The 15116-nt window shown below is 41.5% G+C and overlaps 1 protein-coding gene across 4 annotated transcripts in view; it reads right to left on the minus strand.

Annotated features, from left to right (window-relative positions):
* Positions 1-15116, minus strand: part of DCLK1 (doublecortin like kinase 1) — a 246933-nt gene that overhangs the window by 123127 nt on the left and 108690 nt on the right. For all 4 annotated transcript variants that reach the window (XM_048494604.1, XM_048494602.1, XM_048494603.1 and 1 more), the window contains exon 4: positions 7137-7236. In XM_048494604.1, the coding sequence (XP_048350561.1) occupies positions 7137-7236 (100 nt within the window). The remainder of the gene's footprint in view (positions 1-7136; positions 7237-15116) is intronic.

The following is a 15116-nucleotide window of genomic DNA, read 5'->3' on the forward strand; positions in this document are numbered from 1 at the left end:
CAAAGACTAGTGAACTCAGTCCAAATATTCAGCAAAGACATTTTGATGGAATTTGGCCTGGAAAAGTGCACCACCTTGGCAATAAAGAGGGGCAAGATCTCTAAGAGTAACAACATAGAAATGCTTGATGGCTAACTAATTAAGTGCATACAAAAGGAAGCCTATAAATATCTGGGTATTTTGCAGCTGGATAACATCAAGCATGGGCAAGTGAAAACTGTGGTCAGTAGAGAATACACCCAGAGGGCCAGGAAAATTTTGAAATCAAAATTAAATGGCAGGAATAATATCAAGGCTATCAACACCTGGGCCATACCTGTCATCAGGTACACTGTGGGAATAATCAACTGGACACAGGCTGATTTGGATGCATTGGATAGCAAAACTTGGAAGCTTATGAAAATGCACCATGCATTACACCCATGCAGTGATACTGATAGATTATATCTTTCCCGGAGATCTGGTGGCAGAGGCTTACTGCGAGTAAAGCAAACAGTGGAGGAGGAGAAACATGAACTGGCCAATTATGTGAATGAAAGTCAAGAACAGGCATTGACTGAAGTCAAGAATACAAATGTACTGAAATCCAAGAGAACCAAGCTGCAGTACAGAAAAAATGTGATTAAAATGAGAACTGAAAGCTGGCACAACAAAGCACTGCACAGCCAATTTCTGGAGAAGATCAAGGACAAGGTGGATAACCAAAAGACCTGACTGAATCCCTGATTTTAGCAGCTCAAGAGCAAACCATTAGAACAAATATGATCAAGGCCAGAATTGAAAAATCTTCCAATGATGCAAAGTGCAGATTGTGCAAGGAAGCTGATGAAACTGTAGACCATGTACTCAGCTGCTGCAAAAAGTCTGCTGGGCAGTCTGCTGCCCAGACTGAGTACAAACAGAGGCACAACTCAGTGGCCAAGATAATCCAATGGAATATATGCAGGAATTACAACATTAGGACAGCTAAAAACTGGTGGGAACATTGTCCAGAGAAAGTAATGGAAAATAAGAACGTCAAGATCTTGTGGGATTTTTGAATCCAAACAGACAAAGTATTGGCACATGATACACTGGACATCACAGTGATCGAGGACAAGAAATTGACCATTGTTGACAGAGCAAAACCTGGTGACACCAGGGTCACTGAAAAAGAACACGAGGAGGTCACTAAATATCATGATTTGAACATTGAGATTCAGTGATTATGGCACAAACCAGCTGAGGTTGTCCCAGTGGTAATCGACACCCTGGGCACTATTCTGAAAATGCTAGGGCAGTACTTGAAATATTTTCAAATCAACCAAATTAACATCTGTCAGATTCAGAAGGCAGCCCTGCTGGGATCAGCACAAATACTACGTCCATACATCACAACATCCTAGGCCTCTGGATGAGATTCGAATTGTAATGAAAAGACCAGCTAAAAAACAGGCAACTGTGACATTAAAAATAATAGCAGCAACAACATGCTGATATATTACAACATCCTAGGCCTTTGGGCGAGACTGGAATTGTAATGAAAGGCCAACAACCAGCTAAAGAACTGTGATATTAAACAAAATATAACAACAACAACAACAACAATAATAGGATGAGGAGGAGTTGGTTTTTATACCCTGCCCTTCTCTACCTCTAAGGAGTCTCAAAGCGGCCTTCAATTGCCTTTCCTTCCTCTGACCATAACAAGCACCCTGTGAGGTAAGTCGGGTTAAGAGAGCGCTGGGAGAACTGTGACTTGGAAATTAAACCTGTTCTCCAGATTGAAGTCGGCTGCTCTTAAACGCTATGCCGTGCTGGCCATGTTTTAAAATGAACAAAATAATGTAAGACTCATTCAGATCCTGTAAGACCAAAGATCTTGCAACAAATTCTGCTAATTTAATCAGGGCTAGGAGACTGGGATTTCAACTATATTTTCTGATAGGACTCTGTAAAGGGCGAATGGAAAAAGCACCCTGAGCCATAGGCTAGGTGGCTAGGCTACGGCTGCACACACTCATTCAGATCCAGCTGCTTTCCACAAAGAGCACAACCCAGAATCTCCTGTGGTGTTGCAATGGACTTTGAAGGTGTTGTCACTTCAGGTGGCAGCTGGACTGCAAACAGTTCACATGGTTTCTGACCTTATTGGTTCCTGTACAAGGGAAGATCATGTGTCAAGTCTGGATCCTTCTGAAAGAATTCACTTGACACACAAAAAAACCTGAAGTTGCATCAATTAGGGGACAAGTCTGGCCAGACGGAGTTTGTTGAGAGTTCAGAACCAGGAACAACAGAAACCTGCAATTGTATATATGACTAGCAAGCAGTTTTATCATAGAACACAGGATGTGGAAAAAAAGACCTTTCTGCCTTTTTGTTTCAATCCTACACCTACCATTCTCTTTTCCATTTGCAGTGCAGATTTCACCTTGGAATGGGAAAGTAGCTACAGGGTGTAACATCAGGGGGTTCATATATATATATATATATATTAGTCATCTTACAGGGATAATAGACGACCAACAACTGCTGTTGACTAATCCATGAAGATGAGCAAAACATACATTATGTTCATTCCTTGACACAATGTTTACTCCTTTTAATCATGATTCATTTAGGGTTCTCACCCAGTCACAATTTTACTGACCGAACAAGGATTCTATTATCTTGACCTTTAGCCAAAATTGAGGATGCAAAATCAAAGAAAATGTAGCTTAGCCAATCCTTTTCAGCCACATACCACTACAAGAAAGAATTACATGCATGTACAATGAAAGAAATGTACTGAGTATTCAAGAGAGAGAGAAGAGAGAGGGAGTTTTGGATTTATACCCCACCTTTCTCTCCTGTAAGGAGACTCAAGTTGGCCTACAAGCTCCTTTCCCTTCCTCTCCACACAACAGATATCTTGTGAGGTAGGTGGGGCTGAGAAGTTCTGAAGGTTACCCAGCAGGAATGTAGGGGTGTGGAAACACATTTGGTTCACCAGATAAGCCTCCGCCACTCAGGTGAAGAAGTGGAGAATCGAACCCGGTTCTCTAGATTAGAATCCACCTGCTCTTAACCACTACCCCAAGCACAGAAGAAGCATTATGAGGCGGACTGGGTCCAATAGCTTTCTTATGTTATGTCTTTCTTTGTCATGGAAAGGCACCTTTGGCCGCAGGGATGCCCATGAATAAAATGAGACGGTCTACAACATTTTATAGAATCCCACTGACTAGACAGAAAAAATGGCCTGCACTGCTGCTACTCAGATTAATCTACAGATACATAAAACAAGACTGGGAGTCAAGAATAATAGATTAATTTAACACGATGCTGTTGGCTGAACATTATACTTCAGTTATTTTAACAGCAGCTTCAAGAATAGTTATCAGCTGGTAAATATATATTAAATAAAAGTTCCTCTCACTTCCCTGCATTAAGTTATGTCCACTTAGTAGAGCTATTGGATGTCTTTCATCAGCACAACATAGGCTGAAATATTTGAAAGTGTACCTTGAACATTCTCTCTCCCTTCAATATCTAGAAACCACTATCCTCCAAAATGGGACAAAGCAGCTAATAAAAAGGTGCAATAAAAATCACTCAATTGTGAGTCACAGTGAGGAAAGAATACAGGGCCTTTTGGATTTTGTCTAAGCTCAGGTGGGAGAAAGTAGTAGAGATGAACAACAAGGAATAGCAGGGTCACTGGGAACATGGGCTAACTCTTAGGCCAAAATGAATCTCAGAACAGTTAGTGGCCTATTGATATCACATATTCTCTTTAGGAAAGGAGCGTATTTTAAACATTTGCTGCTTGACTGTCCTGTTGTTTCTAGGACCACTTTAGGAATAAAGTTAATCATGAAGTACAGTTACACCTCTGACAGTAGAAGGCTTCCCATTTGCCCACCAACAGTGGGCAATCCTTTGACCTCAATAATTTGAGGAGTGGAAGAAAAATGCGGGTAAAAAAGTATGATAAAGACCATTTAGACTGGAGGGGTTTCTAAGGCATTGCTCAGAAATTATATCACATTCTCCAAACTTCCAACCCTTCCATCTTTACTGTAGAGATTGAGGAAGTCCCTAGAATTTCACATAAGATGTGACATCACATCTCCTGAAATTCTACTCTTCTGAGCACCACCCACAAAATCTCCTACATTTGCTGGTAAACAGCTGGCAACCCTCAACAGCAGGAATGCCAAAGAGACACAATAGCAACACTCCAGACTCTATCTAGGACCTGACCTTCACATGCAACAAACTGAGATGGTAAAATTCCAAGGTGGTAGAATATATTGTATAATTACCATATATACTCAAATATGTCAACTTTTTCAGCACATTTTTGTGCTAAAAAAGCCCTCCTCAACTTATACTCAAGTCAAGGCTTTAACAGCCCCCTCTCTTCCCGCCATGGCAGCAAGAGAGGGGAGGTTTTGAAGGACTCCCTGCAGCAAGAGAGGGGAGGCTCCACTCCAGTTGCATAGCTATGGCCACACACCCCTGCCAGGCTGAGGCTGAATATGCAAAACAAAGGTTCATGGGTATGCTGTAAAAAATTTTAGTTTTATACCTTGCCCAACCCAAGAGGGCTCAGGGCAACAACAACATTACAGGGCAACAAACCTACATTACAGGTAAAAATTATAATTTTAGAAATACTCACCATAACTTTAAAGGTAGCCCAAAGGCAGGACCTGTCTGCTAAAAACCCACCTTTATTAACATATAGAGCCAGTATGGCTCTGTGTAGCTAGGGCTTCTGGAGCTCAGCCTGGCAGGGGTGTGTGGCCTCATGGGGGGCTGCTGAAGACAGGCCTGGGCACTACGCCTCTGTCTTGCTTCCCCCTGCCATGGCAGGAAGTGAGGAGGCTTTCAAAGCTTTGCAGAAGCCTCACTCTAGCTGCCATGGCAGGGGGAGTGAGGAGCAGGGTGCAGAGATCCCATGCCCACCTCCATTGGAGACCCTGCGGGGCCTTGGATGGAGGTGGGGAGGGGAAGTGGGCCAGGCACTGGGCTCAGATCCACCCTGGATCCAAGCCCAGCATAGGATGCAGAGATCCCCTGCCCACCTCCATTGAAGTAGGCAGGGGAAGCTGGCTGCTGCATTTACCACCCTAGACTTATACTTGAGTCAATACGTTTTCCCAGTTTTGGGGGGCAAAATTAGATGCCTCGGCTTATATTAAGGTCGACTTATACTTGAGTATATACGGTGGGGCATTTCAAGTGGGGCATTAAGTTTTTAAATGTTCTTCCAATGTAAAATATGCTCCCTGATAATATAAACCAGAACAGCAAGGAGAAAGCTCGGGTAAGACCACACATTCTGCCATTTTAATTTTATTTTCAACTTGAGGAGAATTTACTGTGAACATTTCACAAAATGATTTTCCTGCGGTCATCTCTCCAGTACCTTCTCAGAGTACTACCACTTCATTTCTGTTGCACCTACAGGCCACACTAGGTGTCTATTACTTATCAGCATGTATGCAAAACACAGCAGAAAGTCAGACTGAGGTTGAATTCACAAGATACAATCCAGTAAGGGAGCAAGAAACATAAACAACAAATTTCCTTTCTGAAATCTTCTTTCCTCCCCTAACCAATCCAATTAGCTCACAGAAAGCCCTGTCAGGCCTCATGAAATGTTCCTCAATTGATTTCAGGTTATTAAACTATTTCAGGAGTAATCAGTTTTAAAATTTTCCTCCAGTGAGTTTTTTCCCTCCACTTCTCACAGCTAATATGCTGTGGTTTGTTTTTATAGATTTTTTTAAAAAAATAAGTTAATGAATATTAAGAGTTGAATATATTACCCTCAAATGCCTTTAGGAAAGTTTGGCACTTTCTGAAAGCTAATGAATTATGGATTTTGAATAATTAGATTCTCTTTGGAAAAGATACTGCTATATAGGAAAAAAAATGTGAGGACATTTTCAGGAAGAATAATATGTGCTTATCCAGAGCTTTCAGTCCATAGAATATATATCCCAGTATGGAATGTAGGACTTGCTTTTACATGACGAAGGGGGAACCTCCCAGTGATTGAAAACATTCATTCATTTAGTGCAGAGCACCATGCAGCCATATTTCAAACTCCGCAAAGAACTGGGTGAATTAATTTATCTTCAAAATATATTAGAAAAACTCAACATCAGTACAAAATTGAACAATAGTTAATATAATTGCAAAAACATAATCAGATGCAAGTTGTCCAGACTCTGGCTTCCTCCAAAGCATTTGAAAGTTTCCAGGTGCAGGGTATACAATAAAGCCACTCTCAAATAATTAGGCCAAGATTACAGAGCTTAAATTCTATTCAATGGACAGCATTTAAAAATGGATTACAATGGATGTCCACACAATATTGAAAAATTCAAAACCAACATTTGAAAACGTGCCTTTAGAAACCCCTTGGAAAGACAATGCATGAGAAGCTATCACCAAAACAATTAAGTATTGAAAAAAGTTTTTAAACCTTCAGATCAATGAAGAAAGAATAAAAAAGCTAGATGGTGAGATAGACAAAGAAGTGGAATTCACTGATTACCCTTGTACTTCTTCTAAGGAGGTACATTCATCTGTTACTGATCATGAACTAGATCGGGTAAGACTGGCTTAGCTTTACAGACTGAATGATACTGGGCTATTTTCTACTAATGTAGGCCCCTTCGGCACAGGCCAGGGAGGCGGGCTCACACCTGTGTACTTGACTCCAATGGCACCCTGGGACTGTTCGCACACGCTCGTGTGTTTAGTAATAGTTCTGTAATTTTATGCAAGATGTGTGTATGGAATCGTATGGAACTAAAGCTTAGCAGACTTTTAAAAAGCAAGAAAGTGAAGGCCCTTAGATTACAGCACAGTTATTTAGGAACACCCTCACCTGTTGCCTATTTTCAGAATAATGGTGTTTCACAATCTTGTGGTTTACCACTATTCAGTAGTCAATACTATTTGTGAGGATTTTAAAAGAAACACAGAGGGGAATTTTGCACCGTGTTCTAGTTTAGCCATAAGTGCTACCACTTGATTTCAGTTCTATGCTGTCTTAGCTCTCATCCACACACAATCACACTCATATAGAGGAAAACCAAAGTCTTATATCAACAATCCTTAATTTATGACAATATATAGAAAAAATTGCTTACCACTTTCATCTAGCAAGAAGTCATCCTGGTAACGAAACTTCTCAGGTCCACATGCAATAAATATGTCGTCATCACCAAAAAAATCCTGAAGGCACATCACCTGCAAGAAGAAATAAATCAGCATCAAATCAGCATCAAATCTCATAAGATGCACAAAATGGTTGATATTCACAAGGGATATTGGAGTAGACACCTTCTAAAGCACTGCATTACACAACAATCAAAATTCTGTAACAGAAAATGTAAGGTAAAAGCCTTGCATTTTATCAGTTTAAATAATATCTTGTTTAACTACTGAAATGGCTTTGAAAATCCTTAAAGATTTGCTGTTGGCAAGGTACATTTCAATCTAATCCATAGGGATAAACACAAATGGCAACGTATGGAAAATTTACATGACCTAGATCTAATGCAAGAGACTGTGAGGTGACTGGTCAAAACTTTACTTACTCTGAATGTATCCCCCACCCACTTGAAACGCTGCACCCCAAAACTGAGTTAAGGCATTCAAAAGCAACATCCATTGCTAAATAAGAACTTGCTACCAAACCAAACAAGCAAAAGACAAAGAGAAAACTCTGCTACACTGGCACAAATCTACATGTGCTAAAAGGGTCTCCTTGGGCCACAGCTACACAAAGGAGGAACCTATAGTAGGGTTGTCAACTCTAGGGTTGAAAGGTGGCAGGATGTCAATGAGGTATAATAGCATAGAATCCACCCTCTTCAACTACCAGTTTCTCCAGGGGAATTCATCTCTAATATGGAGTCTAACTCTAATTTGGTGAGATATTCAGGTCCCAACTGGAGGTTGGCAACTCTAGCCTCCCTTAAAAAAATTAGACCAGAAAAAAGTTACACCAGAAAATTAATCACTATTAAACAAACATCGATAAAAATCACTAGTGAGGCCCAGTCAAAAAATACAAATATATTGTAAAGCACCAACATTCACTGACACATCACTTAACTGCAATTATAGTTGTACATTGATCTTTCTTAAAGTTTATTTTTGTACAGCACACATTTGTTATATAGCACAACAGATTTCCATTCAGCTTGTAACTCTTGTGTCAACAGTTTTCATCGTGAAATGTCTACTTTATAAATCTAGACTAAATAGTCTTGTTATTGTCATCTAGGCATGGAACAACTATAGCTCACCACCATTTTGTTTATGTGAAGGACAGCCTCACCCAACTGATATCTTACAAAGCCTGCTCTCTTCCGCCGCCCCCCCCCCCCACTTTAAAACGTGAGGTAGATGGCATCCACAGACAGGGAATTTTGATGTGATGCCTAACTTTTGGAAAGACTGCCCTCTTAACTGTTGCCATGGCAACTAGCCTTTTCTCATTACCTAGGTTTTCAACTGCATCTAGGCTCCATCTTTCAAAGCGCTTAAGATCCACTTCTAATATAAGGACTGTTCTGTGGCAGTGACTTCAGATTGCCATTGCCTGCCCTAGACCCAAGTACTGTCAAATATCAAGACTATTTGGTACCTCAAAAGAGTGTCTATGTTATTACTTTCCTGATTGCAAGACTGTGAATATCTTCTTTGACTGCTTACTTCAATATTTTAATAACCTTTTAGGAGAACGTCTTGTCTAAGTACACTGGGAATCTTATTATAAATAAAATTATGCATACAAATAAAATTATGGGAAACTGGAATTAACAATCTTCTATTTGTAAGTCCAGATGTGATGTGCTGTGATTTGGTCTAACTTCTGCCGCTTCTTTGTAGATTACAGCCCTTTACAGCGCAAGCTGGGCGAGGGGGGTAGTTGTGGTGCCACTGAGCCACCTCCTAAGAGGCATGCTGTGCCTCAGCCAGCAAGCAAAAAATGATGCTGTCCCTTTCACTGTGTAAGTGGCATATGCAGCTCAATGGACTGCAGAAGTGATTTTGCTGGTGTAAGTCAGCACTACCAAAAGGGAGTGTACCCAGCATGAAAGGCCTCAGGAAGCCAACCAAAGCCTGCTCTGCTCCGTGAGTGCCCCCTTTGATCCTGGCATGGGCTCCTGAACCATAAGAGTGCTGGCCCTGAAAATGCATTGGTGCCCAGGTATCATGGTGTCACTTGGTTCCCCAGGACTGGCACAAGTGCCCCTGCACTGGCGTAAATACTCTTTACGCTGGGATACCTGGCATTTACACTAGTGCTGTGGTCATTCCGCCACCTGAGGGGTTCTGCTGCCACCCTCCGTGATTGCACTATTAGTCGTGCTTCTGATTTTGCCATAGTTTGCCGGAATGCACCCACAATACACTCCTGAGATGAAAATAATGTGACTTATATGAGTAGATCATCAAAGGTAAGTATTAGTGTTAAGTGCTAATTTTCCAACTGTTTCCAATGGTATTCTATATTTCCAACTGTTACAATCCTCATATCTGAAGCAGCAAACCCTTGTCTGAAAACATGAAGTGTAAAAGTAGTCATCAGCTTCTATCCCTCATCCATAAAAGGGACATCAATAATTGATGCAATCCTACACAACTTTACCTCAGAAGTAACTTCCATCATGTTCAGTGTTGTTCATTTCCAGGAAGTATATATATATGACTGTAGTCTAAAGTGGTGTTTCAGAAATGTAACTCAGCAAGCAAAATTGCAGAAGACTGTTTACATGTTAATTTATGGATCTGGAACAATTAAGCTGAAATAAACTTGTCCTATCTGGAAGCCCAAAGTTTAAAGCTATATCCCTACGTGAGTCTCTGTAATTGCATCTGTTCATTTATTCATGTTCCAAGCATTCTAATGCTTATGGAAGAGGTCAATTTTTTTTTGTATTCTAAGTTTCCAACTGTTCCTTCTCCACCTGGTACCAGCTGCCTACAGCCCAAGAGCCTGCCTATGTTATCATCAGGGATCCCAAATTTGTTGGGGGTTTTTTGTTATAGAGTTTGTTAATTTAGGATTATTCAAACCACAGCCTTTGCATACGTTTACATACACTAAGTTGTTTGCCTCAGACCTAAAGATGAGAATCTACATATCTAACTGCATTACATAGTTACATTGCTTCTGCTCTCTCATCAGTCTGCTTTCTGGTGCAGACTACATTATAATCCCGTGGGCATTTATCCAAACATGAAAGTAATTCCTAGTTTCTGAAGTATTTGGGGGGGGGAGGTTAAATTCACTTCAGATTTCCTCTGTGATTACGTGGAGACACATAAGCCTGAAATGTAAAGGGCTGTTGTGGTGTGTTGACTGCAACAGGGGGAAAACTACCCTGCTGTTACAAACTCAGTTTGAAGAGAACTGAGAGATGCAATTTGTTTCTACATCTTTCCACCTGAGATCAATTTAAATGCTGAATTAGATTAGTACTGTCATTTTTTTAAATTTTAACATTGACCCCTTAAATTATATTAATTAACAATGACCCCTTCAATGATACTCAGTAATATGAATTAACAATACAGGGTGGGGGGAGTGAATCAGAAGGCAAGAGCACATAACTCAACAGTCTTTTTAAAGTCAAGCTAAGAAAGCAGAAGCTTAATCCAGAATGCCAATCATGGTCAAGGCAACCTGGCACCCTGAGAGTAAAGCATGCCAGACATATGTGTAGGGAGAAAGCAGGAAATTAATCTAGACTTAATCATATTTACAGGCAGAAGTGAATCACGAATCTACCTCAGTATGTGGCTTGTAACAACAACAACATCTAAACCTGAATGCAATCCATGGAAAATACCAATGAAATGATTGAGTGGATACATGGGTGAAGAGGGAGGCACAGTAAGGCAGAGAGAGCTTGGAAAGCTAACACACTTGCAGTGCCTGTATTTCAACCACCTCCCCCACCCCTGCCCCCACCTCAAATGAAGAGAGAAATATGTAATAAAAGTCATAGAAAAGTTGGACCCTTTGTTGTCTGAGGTATCCTCCACAGGCATATAAAAACTCACTGGGAGCTAATGAATCCTTTAACTGAAGAATATACAATACCATACATCTTTTATATCATGCAGAGCATAATATTAAATGCAGATTCTGGTAGCTACATAAGAATAGTGATTAAATGGAACTGATCAGTAGTAGCTGCTTATGGTAATGGAAATTTTTAATCTCTTCACTCCTTGGGAAACAGCTTGTAAAAAAGCTAAAATTGAAGGTTCTCTATGTTGCTTATTGCTGGCATATGTTGCTTATTGCCGGCATAAAGAATAGGTCTCCAACTTACTAGAAAGGCCCATTTGTGCCTTGCAAGGGTTGGGGTGACTTGCTGAACCAGGTGCCATCTGTGCTGGCATTTTCAGGCCCCACACAGCTTAGATGGGGGAACATTCGACCTTACCTGCTTATCACCCACCCACCCTCCTCCCCTTTAGTAGCATGGGTTTGTTTTTGCTGATTTTTCATTGTACAGTCTGTATTTTATATTGCATCTTTCTCAATAGTTCTATTTTTTTTACTACTGTCACAACTTGCTAGATGGTTTGGGCACTGGGCTAGATCCTTTTGGGGGAAGATTGCCCTGCATGCCCATCATCTCAGTTGGGGAGGGGCATTAAAGGGACTTGAGGGTACTGATTAAAGAGGCATGCCCAGCTTGGGACTGCCACTATCTCCTCCCCCCACCCCCCTGATCGTAAGGAGATCACACCATGGCCTGTGCCCAAGTATTTTCATATAGCTGCCATCCCAGGTTCTTTCTCTTCAGCAGGCTTGCTGAGGGATAAGTTTCCATTGAGTGGCAAGTGGGTTGTTTGATGCTGTGGATCCATTGCCCTGTGCCAAACCTCTGAAGCTGTGAACAATAAAGTAGTAGTTGATATTGTCTCAGTTACCAGCCCAGCACCTGGTCACTGCTGGGGCTGCAAAGCCTAAAGCAAGAAAGATATATAAGCATATACAAATAGGATTAATTTAGCTGGTAAGTTTTAAAAACCCAGAATGTAGACTGTGGGATTTTTAAGTACAGCATCTCAGCTTCTTTGCTAATGTACAGTCTGTGTTTTATGCTGCATCTGCACAGCCTGTATACATTGCAGAGTCTGCATTGTACAGTCTGTGCTTGGGCTAGATCCTTTCGGGGGAAGATTGGCCTGCATGCCCATCATTTCAGTTGGGGACCCCATTAAAAGGGGTCTTGAGGGTACTGCTTAAGGAGACATGCCCAGCTTGCGGGCTGCCAGTATTTCCTCATTTCCAAAGAAGGATAGAATTTACCAGTTTCTCTCTCCTACTGGAGACATCCCACGACCCCTACCACCATAGTGTTCTACAAGAGCAGCATTTCAGGGATTATTTTGGGATGCAGCGGGGATCCATGCGGATCCAAGTTTTTCTCTAGTAACTTCCTATCTTCCAATCTCCCCATATGCAGTCAGTGGTTTTCCACCACAAAACAGTCCACACCACCAAACTCCTTCCACTCCTGAAACTACATTTTACATATGCAGTGTGTTGTTTCTTTGCACTGTTACAATAGCCAGGCACATTGCCAGTACCTACTAAGCAGTTGAGTAAGTCTTATAACATGGTCAACAGAAGAAAGATGAGCTGTGGTCCTCCACAGAGGTAATAACTAGATTAGCACTTGAAAATTACTGAAGCAGCTTGTTTGAATTATGCTCTCAAATTCAAGTAAATCACACGCCCCTTCCTATTGTCTTCAGCTTGAAATCTTGTATTCATACCCAGTCCTTTAATCTGACATTACGCACACCTTGTCCCTGGGGTGTCTAGAGCACTTACAAATATGAGCCGGAGGGAGGGGGGGGGGAATGACCCTGTGCCACAGAAAAATATATACTTCTTGTTTCTGATCCAAGTTACCTTACCAACACATTAGAAATTATCTCCCATTTACACATTTCAGAAAGCCAGACTGCAGAGAATTCATTCTTTGCTTTTGGGAGGAAATCTCCATGGTGACATTTACATCATCAAGTCGCAAGAGGTTTTTTTACCAGAGCAGAGGCTTTTCATTTTAAAAAAGTATGAAGAGTGAGACAAGACTGAGGTTGTCTTTACAAGAGTGCCCTCTGTAAACGAACAGGAAACTGTGTTCCATTCAAGATGACAGAGCTGACTGAAATCTTGCCTCCATAAGATACATGTGTCACATGTAAGCCTAATAGCTTAGAAAGGGCAGACAGTGACCCAGAATGCACAAACCAGACACACATTCACCTGAAGCTGGAGGTGGAAGTTGCCTAACCAGGACAAACAAATGATGCAATACAGTTCAGAAAGAATAGATTCAGAGGATGCTAAAAGAAATCTAATTAATTCCCCCTTGTAGATTCAGATTTAGAGACTTTTATTAGGCATATACAACACAGGAAGAGTAAAGAGTAAATCCAGCAGAGAACAGTAAAAGTAATATGGTCAGCAGCCAAGGGAACCTAATTCAAAACACACAGCAAAAATTTGGCTACAATTTCTATTATTTCAGCCTAGTGAATGTTGAGCAGGAAAATCATCTTTGCATTGATAGGAAGATCCGAGAATCCAACTGAAAATCCAACTGAGGTTAAGGCAGAGAAGTCCGGCCTAAAGCTGTTATACTTAGGGCAGGATAGCAAGATGTGTTCAAGGGAGTCAGTGTTAAGTAGGGCAGTAAGAAAAGTGTTGATCATGCCAAGGGATGTTTAACAAGTAAAGATGAAAGGAATTGCATCTTGCTCTTGAGAATGCCCATTCTCTGAGTTTATGGTTAGGAAGTTGGTTCAGATAATGGGCAACACAGAGCTTTCAAGGGATAATCCCAAAGTAAAAGGGTGAACAGGAACTCTGTGCCTTGTTCAAAAGTATTTCCTCCTGGTTCAAAAGTATTTCCTCCTGGTCTTCACTCGATTCCTTCACAGAAATGGGCAGCCATTTGAAGGGAGAAACCGGGATAAAATAGACCCAGATTGTAAGATACCAATTGTAACCTGGTATAATTGTGCTGTGCGGAAATGGCCAGAGATTCACAATGGAGACAGTTGTGAAATGGGAGGGAGCCATGAGCTAAAGGCCCGCACTTTGGACAACATGGTTCTTTTCTCCCCCTGCTGGAAGGGGACCTGGTGAGTGCCAGGCCCTCTTCCTGCATCCTTCCTCCTCCATCCACTACTGAATTGATGTCCAAAGAGAGATTGGAATATAAGCTTTCAGGTACTGCTTGTGCTCCTAGCCACATCTTTTGAAGTTATATACTGCCAAAAATATTGGCTAAAAAATGGTTCTGGTGAATATGAAAGAATTAACACAGAATATGTAAGAATAGAGATTTGGTAACTCACCTGGGAGTGGCCCTATGAGCATTCAAACCCCCAAGACCAAAATAATTATTTCCAGTGAACCACATCACCTTTAATATACTAGCTACCTGGGAAATACTTTAATATACTAGCTACCTGATGCCACAAGAATGTCATGTGCTCAGTGGCGTAGTGGCATGTGCTCAGTGGTGTAGCAGCAGTGGCGTAGTGGCTAAGAGCAGTGGCTAAGAGCAGGTGCACTCTGATCTGGAAAAACCGGGTTTGATTCCCAGCTCTGCCACTTGAGTTGTGGAGGCTTATCTGGAGAATTCAGATTAGCCTGTACACTCCCACACACACCAGCTGAGTGACCTTGGGCTAGTCACAGCTTTTCGGAGATCTCTCAGTCCCACCTACCTCACAGGGTGTTTGTTGTGAGGGGGGAAGGGCAAGGAGATTGTAAGCCCCTTTGAGTCTCCTACAGGAGAGAAAGGGGCAGAGGCGTTCCTCCCATTGGGCAAAGTGGGCAGCTGCCCAGGGTGACACCTTGTGGTGGGCAACAAAAATGCAGGTTCGTTTGTGGGGGATTTTGTCTTTTCAGTGTTTTTTTGTTTTTGGCCTGCAGGGGGTGCAGATTTTAGGCTAGCAGCACCAAAATTTCAGGGATTTTTTGGGGAGACTCTCCTAATTTTATGACTCAGGATTGGTGAGGTTTGGTTTAGGGAGTCCAAAGTTATGGATTCCCAAAGGGAGTGCCCCATCCC

The sequence above is a fragment of the Sphaerodactylus townsendi genome, linkage group LG04, assembly GCF_021028975.2.
Source record: "Sphaerodactylus townsendi isolate TG3544 linkage group LG04, MPM_Stown_v2.3, whole genome shotgun sequence".
In the NCBI taxonomy this organism is placed as follows: Eukaryota; Metazoa; Chordata; class Lepidosauria; order Squamata; family Sphaerodactylidae; genus Sphaerodactylus; species Sphaerodactylus townsendi.